Consider the following 24,350-nt stretch of genomic DNA (forward strand, 5'->3'; position numbering starts at 1 on the left):
AGAAGACAGTTCCACTCATGAGGAGTCTTTCAAGTAAAAAAAAAAAACAAAACTTTTCTGTTTTAAAGTACCCTTTTAAAATAACTGGTCGATCTAAGGTTCCCCAGGTGTTTGTGTTACTCATTTTAGTTAAGAGATCTCTGATATACTCCTCTACACATTGTGCTTCTTCAGTTTCTGGGCTAAGAACAGTCACCGTGCTCCATTTGAGCTAAGACATGATTGCTTCTTGCAAGTTGGAGGGTTTCTATTTTCTTCTGTGCATATTTCAGTTGGATCTTTAGAGCGTCATTATCTGCTTTCAGGGTATTTATTTCCTAAAGGGAAAGGAGAATGAGGTATGTTAATAAAGCAGCAATGAATAGCAAATCAGTTACAATATTGGGAGTACTACACTTGATTGGCGTTTTCTATTCACTATGGCTGAGAATTAAAAACTTTTGAAGACGTTTATTTTGCTCTGAATAGAAAATAACAAGTTTAATGTCAAGTGAGCATGTGCAAACAGCAATTAGTTTTTGTTACCATATCAAGATGGCTAGCAGGCAGAATAAACCATTCCCAGACAAGAGGTGGATATAAAATCTTTGGATGCTGTATAGTGGGAGACCTAAACTTGGCAGAAATGGAGTCTCTCGTCAGGTCTGAGGTATGAAAACAGTGACTCAGAATACTGTCATATGAAATATTATAGTTCATTTTAGTCTAAGTTTTTTCCCCCCAAATCACTGAAAAGTAATGGACTCCTTTGATAAGGAATTTTTTCCTACCCCCTAAACTGGGATTTAGTTATCTAATTTTCTGCGGCAGTTGACTTCCAGGCTACTGTCTTTTTTAAATTGAATTATATTTGACCTATGACATTGTATAAATTAAGATGTACAACATGTTATTTTGATATGTTGTAATACTGCCATTGTAAAGACAATCAGCACCTTTCATTGTTATGATATCCTTTTTAGTAATTGGAATAATTTAAGTTCTGGACTCAGCAGGTTTGAGGATTATAGTACAGTATTGTTTATTGTTCATTGTACCATGCATTGTATCTTTCAGGCTTATTTACCACTTGTTGTAAGTTGGTACCCTTAAACAACATCTGTACCTCCCATCCTTCGCCTGGTAACCGCCATTTTATTTTATTATTTTCATTTATTTGAGAGAGAGTGAGCAAGAGAGAGAGAACGCAAGCTGGGGGGAAAGGCAGAGAGAGAGGGAGAAGCAGCCTCCCCGCTGAGCAGGGAGCCTGATACGGGACTTGATCCCAGGACCCTGGGATTATGACTTAAGCCGAAGGCAGACGCTTAACCAACTCAGCCACCCAGGCGCCCCGTAACCACCATTTTAATCTGTTTTTGCAAGTTTGGCTTTTTAAAATTCCATATATAAGTGATGTCATCATACAGTACCTGTCTTGCTCTGTCTTGTCTCACTTAGCATAATGTGTTTGAGGTCCATCCATGTTGTTGCAAATTCCCTTCTCATGGCTGAATGATACTCCATTGTGTGTGTGTGTGTGTGTATATACACATTGTTGTTGTCCATTCATTGATGAGGTATGGACACTTGGGTTGTTTCCATATCTTGCCTATTGTAAATAATGCTGCAGTGAACATGGGGGTGTATCTGTCTTTTTGAGTTAGTATTTTTGTGTTCTTCAGATAAATACCCAGAAGTGGAATTGCTGGATAATATGGTAGTTTTGCTTTTAATATTTGAGGAACTTCCACGCTGTGTCCCATAGTGGCTGCACCAATTTACATTTTCACCAACAGGGCACGAGGGTTCCCTTTTCAGCACATCCTAGCAAGCACCTGCTATCTTGTTTTCTTGATGCTAACCATTCTAACAGGTGTGAGTTGATAGCTCATCGTGTTTTGATTTGCATTTCCTTGATGATTAGCGATATTGAGCATCTTTTTATGTACCTGTTGGCCATTTGTATGTATTCTTTAGAAAAATGTCTCTTTAGTTCTTCTGCCCATTTCTAAATCAGATTTTGTTGAGTTGTATGAATTCTTTATATAATTTGGATATCAACCCTTTATCCAGTTTATGGTTTGCAGAAATTTTCTCCCATTCTGTATATTGCTTTTTCATTGTGTTCTTTCGCTGTGCAAAAGCTTTTAAGTTTGATGTAGTCTCTATTTGTTGAAGAGACTATCCTTTCCCCCTTGGGTGCTCTTGGTGCCCTTATCAAATATTAGCTCACTGCATAAGCAAGTTGTAATTCTGGGCTCTCTTTATTCTTCCATTGGTCTATGTGTTAGTTTTTGTGCCAGTACCATACTGGTTTTATTACTGTAGCTTTGAGTGTAGTTTGAAATCAGGAAGTATGATATCTCCAGCTTTGTTCTTTTGTGGTTCCATACAGATTTTAGGATTTTTTTTTTTTCTATTTCTGTAAAGAATGCTATTGGTATTTTAATAGAGATTGCATTAAATCTGTAGATGGGTTTGGGTAGTATGGACATTTTAACAGTTCTTCTGGTCATGAACATGGGATATCTTTCCATTTGTTTCTGTCTTCGATTTCTTTCAGCCTAATCTTGTTTTCAAATTGTACAGATCTTCCACTTCCTTGGTTAAATATATTCCAAAGTGTTTCATTGCTTTTGGTGCTATTATGAATAGGATAGTTTTATTTCTTTTTCAGATATTTCATCCTTAGTGTGTAGAAACGCAGCTGATTTCTGTATGTTGATTTTGTAGCCTGCAACTATACCTAAATTTTTGATTAGTTCCAACAGTATTTTGGTTCTTTTGGCGATTTTATACATACAGACTCATGTCATCTGCAAATAGTGACAGTTTTACTTCTTTCCTGATTTGGATGCTATTTATTTCTTTGTCTTGCTTAATCACTCTAGCTAAGATTTTTAGTAATGTGTTGAATAAGAGTGATGAGAGTAAGCCTCCTTGTGTCTTGTTTCTGATCTTGAGAAAAAGCTTTAACTTTTTTTCCACTGAGTATCTTAGCTATGGGTTTGTCGTTTGGGGCCCTTATTATGTGGAGGTCTGTTCCTTCTATACCTGATCTGCTGCTGTTTTGTTTTGTTTTTTAATTTGAAAGGGTGTTATATTTTGTCAAATGCCTTTTCTGCCTCTATTGAGATGATCATGTGGTTTTTCTTTCATTTTACTAATGTGATGTATTACATTTATTGATTTGTATATGTTGACCTATGCTTGCATCCAAGGGATAAATCACATTTGGTCATGGTGTATAATCCTCTATTTTGAGTTTGATAATATTTTGTTGAGAATGTTTGCATTTGTACTCATCAGCAGTATTGGGCTATAGTTTTCTTATGGTGTCCTAATCTGGCTCTGGTATCAGGGTAATGCTCTTCTTATAGAATAAGTTTGGAAGTATTCCCTCAATTTTTTGGAAGAGTTTGAGAAGGATTGGTGTTAATTCTTCTTTGAATGTTTGGTAGGTTTCACCAGTGAAGCCCAGTGTTGAGTGCATATATATTACAACTGTTATATCTTGTTGATGTATCAAGCCTTTTACCATTATATAATGACCTTTTGTCTCTTGTTAACATTTTTGGCTTGAAGTCTGTTTTGTTTGACCTAAGTATGGCTATGCCCCATTTTCCTTGGGCTTCTATTTGCATGGAATATCCTCTTCCATCCCTTTACTTTGAGCTGGTATGTGACTCTAGAGCTGAAATGAGTTTCCTGTAAGCAGCATAGAATTGGGTCTTATTTTTTATCCATCCAGCCACTCTGTGCCTTTTGATTGGTGAAACCAATCCATTTATTTTTTAGAGTGATTATTGTTATGTAAGGACTTACTACTGCCATCGTATTTGCCTTCTGGTTGTTTTCTATCTCCATTTTCTTTTCCCCCTCTATTTCTCTTTACTCTTGTAAAGTGTGATTTTTCCACCGTGATTTGAGCCTTTTTAAAAAATGTTTTACTTAGGGGCACCTGGGTGGCTCAGTCGTTACGCGTCTGCCTTCGGCTCAGGTCATGGTCCCGGAGTCCCGGGATCGAGCCCCGCATCAGGCTCCCTGCTCTGTGGGGAGCCTGCTTCTCCCTCTCCCTCTCCCTCTCCCTCTCTCAAATAAATTTTTAAAAGTTTTACTTAAATTTACTTAATTTTAAATTCAATTTAATTAACATATATTGTATTAGTTTCAGAGGTAGAATTTAGTGATTCATCAATTGCATACAACACCCAGTGCTCATTACATCAAGTGCCCTCCTTAAGGCCCATTACTCACTTACCCTATCCCTCCTCCCCTCCAGCAACTGTCAGTTTGTTCCCTATGGTTAAGAGTCTCTAATGGTTTGCCTCCCTGTTTTCCTCTTACTTTATTTTCCTTCCCTATGTTCACCTGTTTTGTTTCTTAAATTCCACATGAGTGAAATCATATGGTATTTGTCTCTGACGGACTTTGCTTAGCATGATACCCTCTAGTTCCATCCACGTTGTTGCAAATGGCAAGATTTCATTCTTTTTGCTTTGTGATTACCATGTGGCTTACATGTAAAACATCTCATAATTAAAATAGTCCTTTTTAGCTTGAAACTTTATAGGTGACCAAAGATAAAGTGCTATCCACTTTTATTCCTTCCCTATTTTTGACATTACAATTTTTTTTATGCTGTGAATTCATTGAGAAATTATAGTAGCTATAGGTATCTTTAATGCTCCATTCCTTAGGCCATTCTCCTACAATTAAGAGGTTGAACACACCATTCTAATTTAGTTTTCTGATTCTGCTTGTTTCTCATCACTGCTGGAGTATGGTGTACTTTCATTTGCTTTTATGTCACTAAATCCTTTCATTTCAGCTTGAAGAACTACTTTCAGCATTTCTTGCAAGGCTGGTCTAGCGGGGTTGAGTGCTTTCAGTTTTTGTCTGAGAAAGCCTTTATTTCACATTCATGTCTGAAAGGTGACTACTGGATGAAGTGTTCTTGCTAGCAGTTCTAATACTTTGTCATTTCACTTTCTCATGGCCTATAGAGTTTTTGCTGAGAAACCTGCTTATAGCTAATGGGGTTCCTTCATAGGTTTCTCTTTTTTCCCAGTGTTTTTCTCCCTCTCCCTCTGCCCCTCCCCACCATTCATGCTGTTTCTCGCTCTCTCAAATAAAATCTTTTAAAAAAATAATAATTGGGGGCGCCTGGGTGGCTCAGTTGGTTAAGCGACTGCCTTCAGCTTGGGTCATGATCCTGGAGTCCCTGGATCGAGTCCTGCGTCAGGCTCTCTGCTCGGCAGGGAGTCTGCTTCTCCCTCTGACCCTCCCCCCTCTCATGTGCTCTCTCATTCTCTGTCAAATAAATAAATAAAATCTTAAAAAAAATAAATAAAAATAAAAAAAATAATAATTGGGTGGTCCATTACCTTCTTGGACTTGTATTCTCCATTTTCTTCTCTAGGTTTGGGAAGTTCTCAGCTATTGTTTCTCTAAATATGCTTTCTGCTTTTTCCTTCTATATTTTTCCCATCATAACTGATGGCTCTTATAGGGTTTCTTACTTTTTAAAAAATCTTAGTTCCTCTTCTCAATCATTTCTAAATTCCTGTCCTCTAAGTTGCTAGTTCTTTCTTTCCTTGATCTGCCCTATTTCCTAAGCTTTCTAGTGCATTCTTCATCTCATTGAATTCTTGAGCTCCAGAATTTGGTTCTTTAAAAATTTCAATTTTTTTTTTTTTAAAGATTTTATTATTTGACAGAGAGAGAATGAGAGAGAGAGAGCACATGAGAGGGGGGAGGGGCAGAGGGAGAAGCAGACTCCCTGCCGAGCAGGGAGCCCGATGCAGGACTCGATCCCGGGACTCCAGGATCATGACCTGAGCCGAAGGCAGTCGCTCAACCGACTGAGCCACCCAGGCGCCCGTAAAAAATTTCAATCTTTTTGACAAAGAACTCCTGTTCATTAATTTTTTCCCATAGTTCATTGAATAACCTTTCTGAGTTTTTCTTGTTCTTTATAACAGCTATTTTGAATTCTTTATCAGTTAGATCCCAATATTCCATGCCTTTGAGTTTGGTTGCTGGAATTCTTTTCTCTTTGTGATGCTGTGAGATTCCATAGTGTCCCACGAAATGTGCCTCTGCCATCGTATTTGAAGTAGTAGCACACACCTTTCTTAGTTGTTTACTTTGACTGTTACAGTTCAACAGACTGGCATTTAAAGTCCTTTTGTTTTTCATAAGGTGGCCACATACTATAGCTCAAGTTTTGGGTTTCTTTTTACCTAAGCCGGCTCTGGTGCTGCATTTGGGAGTGTGCATTAAAAAAGTTGATAGAGTACTGGCGGTAGAGGTGGAGGGCTGCCCACGGCATGATAGGGGGATCCTCGAGTGGGGGTACTCCCACACGTCCATGGGCAAACCTGCTATGTGTTCCTTCAGTGCCCTTTGTTATTCTTATCTGCCTCTTTCCTCTCCCTCCCCCAAGTGCTGGAGGTCCTTCCTCAGAAACCTGGGTGCTGTTGGAGAGAAATGGGTCCCTCCAGCTACAGCCTATGCAGCCAGGGGGCCAGTCACTCACCACTTTTGCTTTCCTTGTCCTCTGTGAGGGAGGAAGCCCAGTGCATTGCAGTGTTGTTCTGGGCAGGGAGGCTGACTCCTAAGATTCTCCTCAGCCCCCAAACTCTTCTCGGTCTGGCTCCGTTCCCAGTGGGACCTCCACAACTTCTGTATCTTCCTTGCATGTCTGACCTGGTTTGCACTCTCCAGTGTTGCTCTTGCCTGCTCATGGCAAGATGGGGTGGAGCAGGCTCGCCACCTCCCTTGGATCTGAGGCCTAGCCACCTACTTTCCGGAGCACAGGCAGGTACAAATTTTTTGTTTGGTTATGAATAACCGGTTTGTTGTAAATAAAAGGGGAGAGTAGAAAGGTACAGCTCCCATTGCCTTGATGATGTCTCCAATCTTCTGTGAGTCCAGTGTTCTTACATTATACCATATTGGTTACTCCCTCTCTGCAACTGTAGGCAGTTTCTGGGTAATCTGGATACAATGAGTTGTTTCTCAGTGGAAATTTATCTAGATTGCTAGGTGCTAGGTAAATGTGTTCCATGATAATAATTATTCACGATCTGAAGCAAACCATAGAGAGCAGGGATTCCTGCCTTGTATTTATGGCACAGTATATCTGGTATTAGAATCACAAACGTAAATTGCTTTTGACAGTTTCTACCCCTGAAGAGAAAGGGCTTTGTGTAACCCACATTTTGTCACCTTCTGATTGACTTGATTCTTAAAGCAGGTCTTAAAAAACACTCTGAGCCAGAGAACACCTTTCATCCAGAAAATCTGTTATTTTTTCCTATGTTCCTCCTAATATTATGTTCTTTGTTCCAGGCACCAAGCCAAGAGTTTCACATGTATTGTTTCCTCAGATGTTTCTGTATTCCAGCTTCTAGGAGTCTGACTGGGAAGGTACAACACTGAGAAGGCAGGGGATTCTGAGGCCCTTTGGGGCAATTTCACTATGTAATATGTTGAATTATTTAAGGAATTCTCGCTAGGTGGATGTTGGTTTTGTGTTTGTACTGCTAGGCCTCCAAAAACACATTGCCAACCTTGATGTTTTAGAAAAAAGAAAACCGTTAAGGATCTAAGCTTCCCTCTCTCTAAAATGACTTAAAGTTACCTAACAAATACTGGTAGGAGTCCCTCTGAACCAGCCCTCACCATGAGGCCTGTACTTTAAACAAAAGGAAGTACATCAGTTATTGGCCCTACAGAACTGAGTATTAGGGCAACTGCCTGTTGTCCCCTTTCCTTTCTTACCCTCTTTCATTATGCTCTTTTCTCTAACCTTGGAACCATATTCCCAAACTCCTATTCTTCCTTTCTTGGTAAACTTTATCATGCCTTTATGGGGCACCTTATAAGTAGGACATTGTAAGCTGAAGAAAAAGCAACTCCTGGTACAGTTGTTACCAGTTTATACATTAGACAGAATCTGGCAGATGCACAGTTGAATATAATCTATATAGAAGATCAGCACATTCTCTGATGTGAGTTCCATTTAGAAACAGGGCTGTGGTGTGAGCACAGTAAAGCTGATCAGTAGAAACTGGTTTTTTTACTCAAAGCGCCTATTGTGAACAGACTTTGGGTCCTGGCACCAACACTTTGAAATGGCAATAGGGAGCCCAGTATATCTTGTTCTACTCATGTAATGTGAGACATAGCCTCCACTGGTTTGAAAGAAAGCCAGAATCCTTTCTTTTCTTCTTTGGCTTTATCCTGCTAGTAATCAACCTGGTCAGAATCTTCAGCTTATATGTTCTTCCCTGGTTCAGCCCCACTTCTCTCAGAGTCTGAAAGAAAAGAAAAGAAAAGGTACCTGTTCCAGCTCTTGGTAAGTTGGGAGTCTGAGATGACGGAGATCCTCCTTTGATTTTATGAGGGATTCTTTATTCTCCCACTTGACAAAAGCCCGCTTTCTGACCAAGACGGGGCTGGGGCATGGAGATGTGGGACTGGGAAGCACATACAGAGTATCCTGGGCTGTCTTCCTTGGGGAGGACAGCATCAAGGTCCCAGAAGGACCCTCACTGCCAAGCCAAGGCAGTGATTCCGTCTGGGTGGCCTTGTGGGCGACAGTCCTCTTCAGCCGAACAGAAATCTTCTGTGAGGACACTCCCATGAGCATGATGGTCCGATCTTTACTTTCCTCACTGTGTTCCACTGCCTCCCCATTAGGGAATGTGAAAGGCCCTTCCTCAGGTGCTGTAGAAAGATACAGGACATATTAGTATTCTATCTCAGAAAAGCAGACTCTGATGAGACCTTTCTTATTATAGGAGTTCCATGGGCCCAAAGTGGTCTCCTTTTCAGGCACCCTCTTCAGGGGGTGAAGGGACCTGAAGTGCAGGTGCTTTACTGGTGAAGCCACAGCCACTGGTGCCAGGCTGCATCTGCCCTGAGGAAAGGACATTTTTCTATTTGCACAAAGGTTGCCTAGAGGATTTCAGTTGCTGCAGATCAGTTGAAGCAAGGCCCTGTAGAGAGAAATGGTCCATACAGATTTTTCTGTGGACATTGGGATGGGGTAGCTCTCAGCATTCAAGTTTTAAGTTTTGGTCCTCTTGCAGGTGGCCTCCAGGAGCTGGTAGGAATTTTCTTTGGGACCTATTTGTACAGTGGGCATAGCTCAACTGTGAGAGGGAAGTATGTCTCAAAATGTGTTGCCCTTACATTCTGGTTTTGTCTCAACCAACACGCTCGCCCAGGACCCAGTGTGGATATTAACCATTAGGAGTAATTTCTTGGAAAAGTAAAGAGTGGATATATTTGAGATGATTGGTAGGCTGTAAGACTATTGTTTTGCAATGACTCAACAGTAATTCTGGGCTGTTTAAATACATCATTTATAAAGAAACAGATTTTAGATTCTGTTGAGTCTTTCATTTAATGAGGATAAAAAAGTTACCTTCCAGGATTTGGGGGAAATGAAATGATTATATAATGAGGATAAAAAAGTTACCTTCCAGGATTTGGGGGAAATGAAATGATTATATAAAGTGTTTTTTAAGAAACATGCATTTCTAGTAAAATGTTACATATTTTTAATTACTAAACCTTGTAGCCAAGACATTGGACTTGTAAAGTGGCTTCTGGACAACAAAAAAAGTTATCCAATTGGCATTTATAATTTGAACCAACAGTTCTAATACTTGAAACCTTATAAGGATCCTAATTAATTTTTCCCCAGCGGAACATAAAATGACATGAAGTATCAGAATATTTAAATTATGTTTGGAGTATTATGCATGATTTTTTTGTATCTCGCATTTTACAACCAGACTTTCATGCTGCTCTCTGCCACCTTTCTCCCATGAAAATTTGTATTTTATGTGACAGAACTGATATGTAATTCTTGAAATGTATCTTCCACAGTGGTGTCTGCAGTGGTTTTTATTAAGGGGGGGAAGGACAAAGGCAATCTTGCCTCCCTGAAATCTTTATCCTTCCCACTTCATTTTCCAAGAGGAATGTTCTCTGTGCCTACTTACCATGGAGCAGGTCTTTGGCTCCCAGTGAGCAAAGGGTGGATGTTGGCCCTCCAGCGGTGCTGTTCTCTGTGGGAGCTGCTGGGTTCTTGGCTCGCTTCTTGCACTCAAACACAACCAGATCTTTGCACTGTTTGTGGCAGTTCATCCCGCAGTCTGTGGACGAGACACCCTGGTCAGGAAGTCTTTCGCTTTCTTCTCCAGAGTCTCAAAACCACATTGGTGCCGTGCTTTCTCGTCACACGTGCCTGTCCTAGTCTGGAGCTGGACACCTGCTATTCCTAATGAACCTAGTAGTCTCATTTGGTCAACTCTGGATCTCACAATCTTGTTGCAACCCTTATCAGAACCAGAAGCAGCGTCCACTGTCTTGGAGGGAAGTGGTCTCTTAGTCATTCTGCATATACTGCCATATACTACAGAGATCCCCCCCTGGAAGCTTGCAGCTCTTATGTCTTACTCTTTCTTCCTTGCCATAGAAGTCTCCCTCTCTTTCACGCCTGAATTTCTCCAGTTAAAAGGAAGGATAGTTAGGTCCGGAGGAATCTACTGGTAAGAGGAAAGTTGGCAAGGGCCTTTGTATGTGAAGACTTCTGTTCCCAAAGTGCCTTTCTTTGAAGACCCACCTTTCCACGACCATATGAAAGCATCATATCCTACCCGCCATCCCTAGTTCCAGGACAACCCACACAGAGAGAGGACCTAGCAAGGAGGAGCTTCATAACTGGTCGGTCAGGCATTCCTCTTCTCTGTGGTGGCAGTCACTGTCAGTGGGTGCTCTAGGGAAACCAATTTGGGAATGAGGCTGGGAGCCATGCTGAGAAGTTGCGGATTCAATAGACAACTCCTCTGGGTAAAAAATGCTTTATTAGGAGATCCTCTGAGACCAGGCAAAACAACACAGTCGACAAAGCTGAGCCTTACCTTTACATCGATATCCTTGTTTGATCACTCCCCAGAGCTATGAGACAGACAAGAGATGGTTAGAGTGTACCAGCCATCATTCATCTGTCCGGTATGAGGCTAGACAGTGGCATCCATTCTTTATTTTCCTTCATTGTGCTTTCTTCCTCAGGTGGGAAGGAAACCTCCTTTATCTTCCCCATCTTAACTCTCCTGACCTTAAATTGCAAACACGAGTTTGTTCTGATCAAAGTCAGATGTTCAAGAAGCTCACTAGCATGGACTTAGGAGGCCTTCCTGAGGCCTGAAGTAGATGAATCAAAGAACAAACTAGTTTCTTGGGACTCCAAACTAAAGAACAAGCATACAGAATCCTGGGGTCAGGGGAGGGGGTTGGTCAGAGAGGGGCAGAGCCACATGACTTCTTAAAAGCCATTCCTTTTGAAGGGGAAAGGGCAGGGATGTCTCATAATTCTTTTCTCTCACAACGGCAACTATAATTACTATTACTATAGTTACTATAATTACTATGACTATAATTACTTAAAAAATATATCCTCAGTTCAACAGTTCTTACCATTTGTCCCAGGCCTCATAGACCAGAGGAAGAAATCAATCCGGGAGAAATGGTAAAGATGAGTTCAAGTAAAAACCATGCATTTGAGAACGAGCTTATTCTAGGTGTTTGTTTAGGCTCTAAGCTGGGGTGGTTGATAAGGATGGTGAGGTCTCTGCCTGCCTTAATCACTTAAATTGTCTCATACCCCTCCCCAAGTTCAACCTAAAGCATTCAAAGAACAACTTACAAATCCAGCACAGTTGTCACAGAATGTAGGTTTCAGATAGGTGGTCTCTTGAAAGTTGTGAGGAAAGCCCAGGCCCAGTTTGGAGTAGATTGAGCTGGCCCTCATGAAGTAGGCTGTGATCTCATCTCTGCTGATGAGGCCTTCCCTGCCAGCAAGGGACAGACAAGGTATGAGTGGGGTCTGGGGTAACAAGAGTGGCTTCTAGCCTTAGAAACTCACCTTTGTTTTTACCCTTATGTGGTAGGTACAGTACGTAGTACTGGGGGCTATCTCCATGAGCCCTGCTCTTAGGTAGGGATGCATGGATAGCACGTCATTAGTAGGTGAGATGGTGCTATTCATTTCTACAGAGGTGTTCTTTGGCTAAAGTAGGTTTTCCTAGCCAATTTAAAGACTCAAAAAAGAAATGGAAACTGTACAGGGAGAGAAGTGCCTTATGCTGTGGTTTCTGACTTTAGACAGTACATGACACATAACTGGAGCCCACCGACCATCCCTTTGATTTCATACAGAGAACCAACAGAGACCTTATATAACCTTCTGAGAAGTAAATAGACAAAGTATTACATAATTTTTTTCTCACAATCTGCAGAACCAAGCAAAGAAGGAACACTAAAGGTTTTCTTATTTATAGTTGACTATTCCTTAACGGGCAGATTTATGAAATCTTCAATTCTGAGGCATTTAAAACACATGTGTTTTTCATGGTCTGTTGTCCGAACGAAAACCAGACCGGCACTGATTTGATGATTGCTCCCTGAGCACCAAGAGCCTCCTAAGCCTGTACACAAATGCTCACCTGTCTTTGTCCATCACACAGAAGGAAAAGGGAAAACTGGCAGCAATCTTTTCAAACTCTTCCTGAGAAATGTATCCATCCTGGTCATGATCATAGTTCTTGAAGACGGACTGTGGAAAAAAAGGAGTTTCTTTGGTGATTACCAAAGCGAAACCAATCATTTCTCCCTTGAGCCAAATGACGAAGGGCTGGAACGTCTGATAAAAGCCTCTCCTCAGCCTGAATGAGAGAACGAGGAAATGTGCTCCTGAAGCTGCCACAGAAAAGCAGCAGGGCACGTGGCAGGGCTGCCCCGGGCCCGCATCTGCAGGGGGCCAGGAGCTGGCGGGTCCATTAGCACATCGATGGTGCCACCTCCCCGGCCACTGGGTGCTCCTCGCTCCTTGCACAGGGGCTGTTCTCCCTCTGCTCTGCCCCTCTTACAGTGCTTCTGCTAACAGCCCAGCGGGAAGCGCTCCTTCCCCCTTAGTCCTCCACTGCTCATGGTTCTGTCACTGGCTGGCTCTCCCTTTTCTATTACTACACTGGATTAGAAACACAGAAGTAGGTATCCCTCCTCCACAGTAACAGTGAAGAGAATCAAGAGGGCCAAAAATTTCAGTATTAGATTCTCCTTGTTATCCTTCCTTAAACTTTTTTCTGATGCCTCTCTGCCTCCCAAATCAACTGCCAGCCCTTAAATATATGCTCTCCTACTAGGTCTTCAAGAGGGAGCACACCTCCCCCAACGTGAGGCCCAAGTGTGTTTGCAATGTAACAGGCACCGTATGAGAAGCGGTTCCCTGTGCTCACTAGGAACAGGTTTCAAGTTTCCCACCTTTGTGTTTCTGCCACTGTGGGCACCCCCTCCCCACCCCCTGCATATAAAGCTAAGCCAGGCTGTGCCTTACTTTTGTCTGCTGAAATACAGCTGTACTTACATCTACCATCCTTTGGACGTGTTTACTTATGGTCTTTGGGTCCGGTTTGGGAGATACTCCAGAGGCCCAGTCCACCACTACTGGTGGTTTTGAAGGTGTTAGTGGCTGAAATGAAATATTCAGAGAAATCCCCATGACTAGAATGCAGTACAACCCACAGCTCCTTCCTTTCCCACTACCTGAGGGCCACACTGTGGACAACCGTCAGCTCTGTGCAGGGGCAAGGAGCTGAGAGCCCACATGGAATTGAAATCTACAGTTGTCATCTTGGCCAATGCAAATGTGCTTCACAGCTGACAAAGCGCTCCTCACACATATTCTCTTCATCTACAGGTAACTCAGAATTCTCCATTCCCTCTGCATTATTAAACCTTTTGTCAGAGCTATCAGCACAGTGGCTCATTTAAATTTCCTCTCTGTTCTCTACTTCCTAAAGACGTAGATGAGGAGAAAAATAGCTGGAACATGGGCAGGACAACACAAGGAAAAAAGTCTGAGGCTTGGACAAGCGGAGATGGAATCCATTCCTAATTTGAGACTTGGCCCAAATGAAAATCTCTTCCAAAAATGGGAGAATGTACCCTTTCCATTGAAATGCCCTCTAACACCCTGAAAATGGAACCTGCCCAGTATTTTTAGTGAACAGCTTTCATTACAGTTGGAGCTAAAACTTGATTCTTCTGTGTAGACACAGTGAAATCCAGCCACCTGAACAGAGAAGTTGGATTACTTATGTGCGGGTACCTCCCCCCATTGAGTACTACGTGTTTGGGGGCTGGGAAGCTTCCCAGGAGACTGGGGGCAAGGGGGAGATACCGATCCTTCAGAAGGAAGGCTGAAATTTTCACCTGCCTGTAGGAGAGAGGCAGGCCAGACGACTTGTGAGAGTCCTATTGGGCAGTGCCAGGACCGCGCTGTTTTGAGGACTTCTCAGCACAAGAGGTCAAAACCCCAGCAGACTGCTCTTTTGACCCAGATGAATATAGGATGATCAGTCTTTTCTAACTGGGATGCATGTGCTTATCAACAAGTCAGAGAAGAGCAACAACTGATGTGGGGATACTTTATAACAAATAGGAAGGAGATGTCACTATGGCCCACAACTCTCCCTTCTCTACTTGGTAAGTCACTGACTGCACCACTCACTGGGATGTGCTTAGGGCACATAGTCATTTACCGTTCCTATATTCGTCTCATCCCTTCAAGTAGACTACAGGCTCTTTATGGTCAGGAACTAATGATACATATGTTGAAGCTCTGTTCCTAGCATGAGGTTGGGCACATAGTGGAAACATAATACTTATTAAACTGAGTAAAAGTTTGTTCCTTAAGATGATGACCTCGATGAGCAGCCTGTAAAGTACCTGTTACATGCAGTAATCCTAGCATAAAAATATGAACAACTCACTGGGGCTTTGTGGTTCCTTGGTTCCCGAGCATAGGAAAGCTCGTAGATTTCATCTTCAGTGTAGTAGAGATCCAAGGACAACTGCAGGTCAAAGCAGAACACGGTTATTTTCTAGGATGCTGTTTGTCTTTCCCAGGGCTGATGTGTTTCTCTACTCTCCTAGGCCATTCTAATGGTTTGTTTTTACAATTCACAAAGTTTGGAGGGTGTAACACTTACTACTGTAATAGGGCAAGCATTAGTTCCTTCTTGTTAAAGTGTTTTTAAATTGTGAAGAAATGTCAAGATGTCCTCTTTTAAAATATGATTTAATATCTAAGCCTTTAGAGCTTAGGCAAAAGGCCCTATCTGGTCAGATGGTCCATGCCTCACTTGTTCTCTACAACAGAACCCAGTTTAAGTGATAACAGATATTATTAAATGATATTAAGAGTTAATCAGTTTCATATATCTTAAAACCATAAAATCTAGAAGGGAGAGATCTTAAATAATCTTGTTCTTAACCTAGAGTCTGTGGATAGCTTCAAGAGGTCCAGAACTCCTATATATTTTTTATATTTTTCACAGTTTTCATCACATGATTTGTGATTCAAAAAAGTTAAGATCAGTACGTCTTTTCACAGATGATGTCTACGGCCGAGACCTGCTTTGGTCACCTGGCCAACTGCCGAAGGGGCTGGGATGTGAACCATGGGGCCCTATCAGAATCATGTGAGGGAAGAAGAGGCTGTAATAATTATGCCATTCTGTAAAAGAGCAGATTAAGAACTGTTTCATTTTAGAACTGCAAGAAGTTGCAAGTTATCCCAGAGACTCATCTCTGATTTACAGAGAAGAAAACAGATATAGAGTTACATGCCCACAGTCACACAGCTGGTGAACTACAGAATTGTGGGTATGGAAGGGAGTTCATCTGATCTCACTCTGGACCCAAAGTGCAAATCCTGGTCTCCTGTACCACAAGTGTTCACCTATTCTTGACTTGAATGCCTCCACTTTGTTGTTGGGTTTTGTTTTTAACTCATTGCCTTACCCTTTTTTAAATGAGAATACACTGTCTCCTTCTCTTAGGAAGCTTTAGATCCTGATTTGCTATCAGCTCCTCCCGGAGAGTTTAGAATTGCTTTTGTAGAGGGGTAGGAAGGAGTTCTAGAAGTCCTAAGGGCATACTGTTTAAAAGCACAGCCTCTGGAGTCCCACCACCTGGATCTGAATCCAGGTTCTACTGCTTAATCATGTGTGGTACCCTGACCAATTATACCTTTGTGCCTCAGTACCCCATCCATAAAACGGTGATCATCATAGTATCTACTTCCGAGAGTTTTTATGAGGATTCACTGAGCTAGTATCTGCTAGGCTGCAGGGAGTGGTGGGTGGCACCAGCTCGTCCTCAGTAACTGTCTCCTGTGGGAGCCTCACCGTCAGCAGGTGCACCAAGTCCTTGTTGGCCTCCAAGGGCGGGGCCACCTCTTGCAGCTGGACCAGTTCATTGATATGATTGTAAAGGGCCAGCAGCTTGTGGACATTGACCTTCCCATCTTCCAGATAGTCGGGCATGGCTTCGTACAGGGAGATGAGGTCCTTGAGGTGCACCCCCAGAATGGGGATCTTGAATTGGGTGCACTCCCCATAGGCCCGCCGGTAGTTGTCATAGTTTCTACAGGAGGACAGCAGCTCGGTCATCTCACCCAGAACCTACAAAATAGAGGAGACCCAGTTACAGGTACCCACCAGGCAGCGTGTATTATCTGCAATACTGTCAGTCCCTCCCATGATTTCACCCCATCCCGAATTGGGCAGGAGGGGATTCATCTACAATTTGCATACTGTGACTCCCAAATTAAAAAACTCCACTTTATTTCAAATGTCAGTGTGTATCTACAAACACAAGGTATGCTTTACTTGATTATACTACATAACTGAAAAATTTCAAGTGCGGTCTTATCATTTTTATACTAATTTTTTAAAAGTAAAAACCTGAGATAAAAATTAAAAAGGTACAAGAATATAGAGTACACAGTAAGTGTCCCTCTGACCTCTGTCCCCCAGCCATGCAGCTGCCCTCCCTGGTATTATCTGAGCACTGCCAGAGACACACGTGAAGTGTGCTGTTGAAGCGCTGACTACTGCCAACACGGGGAGAAGCTGTGGGACTTCAGCGGTCTCTAGCATGTTCATACTCTATGTTGTGCTCTGTGGGCCTTATCTCAGTGATGCTGAAGCATGTGATACTGCATTCACAGACTGAAAACCTGCACCAGAGACCGATTCCCAGCAGAGGGCATGCGGGAGGATCAGGCGGAAGGCCTACGAAGCTCTTCCTGAGAGCCCACGCCCTGCCCCAGCCCTGAGAGGGGCACGGCTGCTCACCAGCACAGAAAGGGAGCGGCCAGAGCTGCGGTTCTCTACAAATACGCCAAGTGGGCGTATTCAAGTGGGCAAGCAGTTCGCAGAACCCCAGGCCCCATGCATGACGACCAGCTTCCTCAGACGCAAAGACTGTCCACCAATCATGTTACAGCACAAAGTAACTATTTTAAATGCTGCTGGAAATTCTTTTAATAAAACTGTGGCCTAGTAAGTACCATTCGTCTCCAATGAAGGACTTGAGGCTTGGAGTTAGCCTCCCTCAATCACTATGAGCGGGCAGGAGAGCCTCCTTCTCACTCACCTCTCAGCAGATGGTGCCCGTGAGTGTGAAGTATGGAAGGGGCTCACAAGACGAGAGACTAACAGCAAAAATGAGATAGTTTTGCTTCCCTTGGGAGGTGAAATAAACTACTAGAGGAGCAAGGGGTTCTTGCTTTACTTCTGGCCTCACTAATCACCTGTGCAGACCGCCCTGAGGGTCCAACAGCTTCAGACATGGAAGCACTGCTGTGGGGCTCCAAGCTGAAGAGGAGCAAGCTCGAGCTTGTCAGCGAGACAACACGAGAGCACGTTCATCTCCGTGACTGTCTCCCTCTGTCACTTCTGAGACATGGACAATCTTCTCAACGGTTCCACTGAGTTTCGCCAGAACTAGTAGGGAACCGGAAGGTGGGGGTGGGGTAGCATCCCCAGAGCTCAGGGTGGTGAGAGCAGGGATGATGAATCCTAGACTTCCCAAAAGCAGGTTGGACAGCTGGAACAACAGGACAATGGGGCGCAGACATGTCTCCCTAAGAAGAGCCTCCATGCAGCTCAGGAGGACAGAGCAGGGGGGAGCTGGGGGTTGAGGTTAGTAAGGGAGGGCTGGTTGGTCCTCACGTGAGGCGGAAATGCTGAGAGAGCAGTTGTTAGCTAATCCATACCAAACAGCTGCATTTCTGTCTTCAGTATATCTTAGTGGTTTGTATTCCTAATAGCCCTATGTTACGAAGAACTAAAGTCTATTCTCTAAAATCTAAAGAATGTAGAAAAGTGCATAGGGCACTTAAGAAAAATATTCCTCAGTAAGACACTATTACAAAATGGCACCTGAAAAGCTCATTTTCAACTCTCCAGAATGTCATTCTCCAAGAGATCTGAATAGGTCGGTTTCTAATGTGTCACTCACTATACATATGTGACATACAAACTGAACTACAGTCAACTGAACCACTCTTTTAGGAAAACACTTTGGAATAAGTTGCTGGAGCAAGGGAGTCAGTATTACAGACCGTGACTCTGGCAGGACAGGAGAGAGGCGCACGGTATTGCAACTGACCGCAGGGACGCGTGCAGGGGACACCGAGGCCAGACTGAATCCCAGGCACTCTCAGACCTGGGATAGTCCCATCCTATGGGTTTTCTGGGGGGTTGCCTCGCTAGTATTTTGCCTAATTAAGTGAGAAAGGATGAAATGGTTTGGAAATGCTCTCTGGGTTGCCTCTCAGTAAATGTTGATGCTGGTCCTGGGAATGCTGCTAAGGGGCCCTGGAGGAAGGAGGCAGTGACACTGACCTTATTGATTTCATGTGGGACGTGCGAACTTGTCTCCTTGAGCCTGGAGATTGAGCTGTGACAGAGCCCACCTATCACAGCCATCAGTGTATTGAAGTTCTGCAGCTGGTGGAGTTTCTGTGACATAGAAAAGAGAGGAGAGTAGTCCATGTACATGTCAGTTACGCGCCTCCCCACTCTGCACCTCGAGTCTTCCTAATACCGGTCAAAGCCTAGCAGTCAGGTGGTGTGCTTTTCTGACCATTTTCCCCCGTAGGCTTAACTTCAGACCGTATCTAGCAAGGTGTCCTATCTCCCTTCTTTGTTGCACCAGTTCGGCAGGCCATCCTCTACATCAGCGGTTTCTAAGAGCCACCCAAAGTACTTGCTTAATGCAAAGACTGCTGGATCCAAGCGCAGCTATTCTGACTCCTGGGATCTGGGGCTGAGCTTAGGGATAAACCTTCAGTTAATATCAGAGCAGGTGGGCCATGTACCAAACTTTGAGAAACGCTGCTCTTGAACCTCTAGAACTAATAATATTTTGTATCCTTCATTTCAAATAACCACTTTTATTTTTAAGGCGAAGACTTTGTCTTACTCTCTTTGCCAGTGCCTGTGCTGGACTGTCACCGGGAGAGAGGGGCTAGAGTCTCTGCGGAACGTCAATTACGTGTTCCTGCTACCTGCTTTCCTCCCATCAAATGCCTAAACTCTGCCTTCAAACATTAAACCCAGCCGTTCAACACAGTAAGGGCTCACAGACCTAAGACAGCTGAGGTAGTCCAGCCCGAGTAAAACCTGGGGAACTGCCCTTTCCTTTGCCATGTGGGCCAGATTTGGGGAAACAACGTAGGTTGGAAAGCATCTGCTGCATCTGTTAAAAGATCTAAACAGATCTTGGGGCGCCTGGCTGGCTCAGTCAGAAGAGTGTGTGACTCTTGATCTTGGGGTCGTGAGTTCGAGCCCCATACTGGGTGCAGAGATTACTTTACAATAAATAAATACGTAAAAAATTTTTTAAAGATCTAAACAGATCTAAAAGTGTATTCTGACCCCTGAGATAATCAGTATGGTCCTCACCATATTGCCCTTATGTAGGAAACAGAAAAGTCACCATATCTAAATCTGGGACAATTCACGTCACACACACTCTCCTGTGGTTCAGGAGGGGGAAGCAGCTCTAACGGACAGACTGGCTGGGGGGAAGAGGGGATACTTTACCTCATAGCCCAGGTCAAATTCTTAAGCTAGTCACTGACCTGAGCCACCTGGATGAACTTGATGAAGACTTCTGCCCGGAGCTGTGGGGTGGGGCGGCTGAGAACCATTAGTTGTACCCACTGGGAGATGCCGTTACACAGGGCGATGGACCGCTCCATGGTGGGGTTCTCCTTCACACAGCTATTCACGAGGTAATTCTGATAATCGGAGAACTGGGGAAAAAGAAACCCATCAGGACTGGCCCTCTGGTCCTCTGGGACATCTGAGAGGCACATCACTTCTGCTCTGTTGATGGTTCAGTTGATGCTATGGGACAGAGGAGCTCTTGGCCCCCCTCCTGCATGTCTTCCACTTGGCTGATGGGAATGGTGGGAAGGAAATCTTTCTTATCCTACCCAAAGCATGGTTTCTCTACATCAAAAGTCATTAGGCCCAAGGGGATGTGTCCACACACTAGTTAATCCAAATACTGTATTCTGAGTGGATAATGATACTGTCCCTTCTGAAGAATACAATATAGAAGAGAAATCTCAGTATAGACAGTCCCTGACTAGAATGGTTTCACTTAGGATTTTTTAATTGTACAATGTTGCAAAAGCCATATGCATTCGTAAGAAACCATACTTTGAATTTTGAATCTGGAACTCTTCCCAGACTAGCCATATGCAGTGCGAAACTCGTGATGCTGGGTGAGTTGCGGCTCCCAGGCAAAAACATGATCACAAGGATAAATGACTGATACGCTTACAACCATCCTGTACTCCTGTAAAGTTTTCACTTTTGTTTGTTTTTCACTTTCAGTACACTATTCAGTAAATTACGGGAGATATTCAGCTTTTTATTACAAATAGGCTTTGCAACAGATGATTTTGCCCAACCGTAGGCTAGTGTAAGTGTTCTGAGCACACTGAAGGTAGGCTAGGCTGAGCTATGTATGATGTTGGTAGGTTAGAGGTGTTAAATGCATTTTCAACTGGTGATATTTACAACTTACAATGGGTTTATGGCCCAATAAACCCATCGTACGCTGAGTAAAATCTGTACTAGTTCTAGCTCCATCGCTGAAGTTAAGGGGAAAAACAGACAATCCTCTCTCAAACATCTCCTCTCTCTCCCCCCCCACCCCCTGCACCCCCAACTGTTTTAACTTAAAAGTGGGATCATGAGCTCTGCCCTATCTAGGGTCACAGAGTTGTTACGAACACAACAATGTCTGAAAGCACTTTAACTTTTCAGAGTGCTGCCCACATGAGGTGGTACTGACAGGATAATCATTAACCTCATGCTACAACAAACCTGTTTGGATCTCCTCTGACTCACCAGCTTGAGCAGAGGCCACATGGTTAGCTATTATGGAGTGACCACAGTTTTCCAACTGGCCAAGGGCACTGACCATGGCTGACCGTGATTGGCTCCTGTGACAGTGGAGCTGTCTCGGCAGATCGCTGGCTAAGCAAGGATGCAGCCACCTTGTCCCTATCCCGGGCGATCCTCTGTTCAAGTGGTAGAGCCAAGAGGGAGGAGCCCTCTACTCTGCTCCAACGGGCCTGGGGAAGGTTTTGGTGGTGTGGTATCCCAGCTATTTCGAGCTCTCTGCTTCCGAACTCCCCCTTGAAATCAGATGTGACATGGTTGAGCCAGTGATTGCTGATGGGTGGAAAACTGTGAGCAAAAACGACTCAAGAGGGACACATAAGCAATCTTACTGGTTCTGAGAGAAAGTCCCGGTGACTCACTCCAGTGAATGCATTTATACACCCCTCCCACTGTAAATAAAACATCAGATCCACTTATTTTTTAGAATTAGTACTATAATAGTAAGTACTATAAAAAGCAGAAAATATCAAATGCCACTCCATTCATAGCAGAGAGAAATTTCCCTCCAACTACAATGGAGGAACATATTTGGGAAAACTGCTTAGAACTGTGTAGGAAAAATGAAAATATGCCCCCCACACACACAAATCCTCTTCTATGAGGGGATGCCACCTAAAAGCAATGAAAGTTCACACTGATGTTTTCATTTGCAAATGGAGCACGGCCTCCAGCTGGGGGAGCACTAGCTCCAAGTCCTAGGGATTCTCACTCCCGCCTCCTGGAGGCTGCCGCAGCTGCCCGGGGCCCACTGGGGCCCCGCAGGGCTCACGTTGCCTGCGTGCTAAACGGCTCTTTTCAGTGTCCTTCCCTGGGACAGGGGAGGCACTGCCAAATGGAAACTCCCCAGGCGGAGCTTCCTAATTGGGGCCTGCAGTTTTGTGAGAGGGGTGCTAGTGGGGACCCTGGGGGGCTGGTGGGGATTAATGCTTGGAGGCTTGTTTCCACATGGGAGCTGGGGGGAGGGGGAGCCTGGCTGAATGGCTCAACCGCTGTGTGAAAACAGGATGACATCAACATCACGGGAGAAAAGATGAAATAAACTCTGAAACTTGGTTTGTCGTTCTTCCAGACACAAGCAGCCTCCATAAATTGGAACTGAGTGACCAGGAGGCATGTGACTCCAGCCCCGGCTCTGACTGTGATGAGCTGAGTGACCTTGTTCAGGCCACTTTCTGAGCAGCCCCCATCCCCTCATCTGGGGAACCCCGGTCATTCCAAGAAATGTATCCAGCAACTAGGTATGCTCTATTTTTAGAGCAAAGCCAAAGACTGTACCTCTGGGAGGGGTGGGGACTGAGTGGGCTAAGGGTGTCACTTCTCAGGCAAGCAAGCACACTGGCCGGCGGGGGGTGGGGGGGGGGGGGGCGGGGGGGTCTGATGGCATCTGACATGTTGACAAGTTCTCTTGTATAGAACCAGTGTTCTTTGGTATCACATACGGAGTTTTAAGGAGCAAGGTTTGGGACAGCCTGGTTTAGATCTAGAATCCTGGGTGACTGCTGGGCCTGGTCAGCACTACTTCAAGAACTTCGGGATATTCTGGGCTAGACCATTAGCCCCTAACTTTATTTTAGGATTTCCCCAAGCCACTCAAAGCCTATCTCAGAATAAAACTCTGAGAAGACATATCCCCGTTTTCTTTTTCCTTTTTTTTTTTAAGGAAAATTTTAAATTCTGGAAGCTTAATGGTTATGAGGGCTAAGAGGTGTGTGCGTGAGTGTGTGTATGCTGTGTGTACACGCGTGTGTGTCTGTGTGCAGGGTGCCCCAGGGGCCCACGGTACTGTCACTTGAGTGAGTGGTGGGGTGGCACAGAGGATGGGAGAAGGGGCGCAGAGCAGAGCTACAAAGAAATTTCTAGCGTACCCATTTTCTAGACTACACGAAGTCTGACGGGAAAGTCCACTGGCTCTGAGGGGGCCTCCAGGGTTAGGAGGTAGACAGGCCTTATTTTCTGAAATAACCCAGGGAAGTTTCTCTCCTGCCCGTCAAGTACATACTGATATCCTCCGGAAGGACTTGAACTCCAGGTAGGTGAGGTGCTCCGACAGCTCCTCGGGCTCCAGGTGATCAAAGAGCAGGGAAACCTTACGTTTCTTGCTGGTGTTTGATTTTATCCTTTGGGTCAGTTTCCTGGACCAGTCCCGGGCATTGCTTTTGTGGGTAAACATGAAAGGGAGAAGAAGAGGAAAAGTAAACCAAAATTACTTTTTAGTTCAAGTAAATCCATTCGCATTTCCCACAAGGATATACAAAGCACCATGAATTAGCTAACTTTCTTCCGCCAAAACAAAGCATTAAACGGTTTCCCCCCACTTTCCCCCCCGCCCCATGGCACCAAGTAGGAAAGCCTTGCTGGTTTTCAGTGAACCTTCGGAACATATCATGGGACCTGGGTAAGACGTGTTTACTTTAAGGCCGTGGGAAGGAAAGTAAGTCTCAGGCATTGGTCGCAGTGTCCTGGCCTTTGATCCTTGCTCCTCTGTCTAGCCCCTGGCATCTCTGCTCTCTCCATGCCTTCTGCGTGTTCCTTCGTTCTTAGGAGGGTGATGGGGATGCTACCTCAAGGTTTTAGTAAGGCAGCATTCCACAAACTGAGAAGCCACGCTGCGGGGAATCGTGCAGGAACATGTGGTCACTCGGGGCAGACTTGGGGCATTCTCCTCAAACATTCCCAGCCACGGAAATGACCAAGGAAGCCTAGCTAACCCTAGAGTGCCCTCCACCCCATTTTCTTAGAATTGATCTATTAGTTTTCCTAGAATTGATCCTTAGTTTCAATTTCCTTCACTAAGGAAGCAGCCATTTTGAGAGGCAGCAGGGTGCAGATCTGTTTCCCAAACTGGTATTGATGGGAACCTTGTCCCTTGACAAAGGATTCTGCGGTCAAGTGAGTTTGGGAAAGCCTACAGATTCTGGAGCCCTGTTGGCCAGTGAACGTGTTATAAAGTGAGATGCCAAAGGGAAGCTTAACTCACTATTTCTTAAGTATATCTGCTCAGGCAATATCCCA

General features: G+C 44.1%; 1 protein-coding gene across 3 annotated transcripts in view; it reads right to left on the minus strand.

Moving 5' to 3' along the window:
* RASGRP1 (RAS guanyl releasing protein 1) overlaps nt 1-24,350 on the minus strand; it is a 76,938-nt gene continuing 52,588 nt past the window's right edge. The window contains exons 6-17 of one of the 3 annotated variants that reach the window (XM_044917808.1): nt 23,338-23,491; nt 20,000-20,173; nt 18,759-18,875; nt 16,254-16,529; nt 14,835-14,915; nt 13,427-13,531; nt 12,507-12,616; nt 11,708-11,852; nt 10,923-10,959; nt 10,002-10,154; nt 8,330-8,715; nt 1-317 (exon numbers count right to left, since the gene is read on the minus strand). In XM_044917808.1, the coding sequence (XP_044773743.1) occupies nt 183-317; nt 8,330-8,715; nt 10,002-10,154; nt 10,923-10,959; nt 11,708-11,852; nt 12,507-12,616; nt 13,427-13,531; nt 14,835-14,915; nt 16,254-16,529; nt 18,759-18,875; nt 20,000-20,173; nt 23,338-23,491 (1,873 nt within the window). In that variant the 3' untranslated portion in view covers nt 1-182. The remainder of the gene's footprint in view (nt 318-8,329; nt 8,716-10,001; nt 10,155-10,922; nt 10,960-11,707; nt 11,853-12,506; nt 12,617-13,426; nt 13,532-14,834; nt 14,916-16,253; nt 16,530-18,758; nt 18,876-19,999; nt 20,174-23,337; nt 23,492-24,350) is intronic. The other 2 variants (XM_044917809.1, XM_044917810.1) reach the window with 2 other exon arrangements.

Source organism: Neomonachus schauinslandi, chromosome 9 (genome assembly GCF_002201575.2).
Source record: "Neomonachus schauinslandi chromosome 9, ASM220157v2, whole genome shotgun sequence".
In the NCBI taxonomy this organism is placed as follows: domain Eukaryota; kingdom Metazoa; phylum Chordata; class Mammalia; order Carnivora; family Phocidae; genus Neomonachus; species Neomonachus schauinslandi.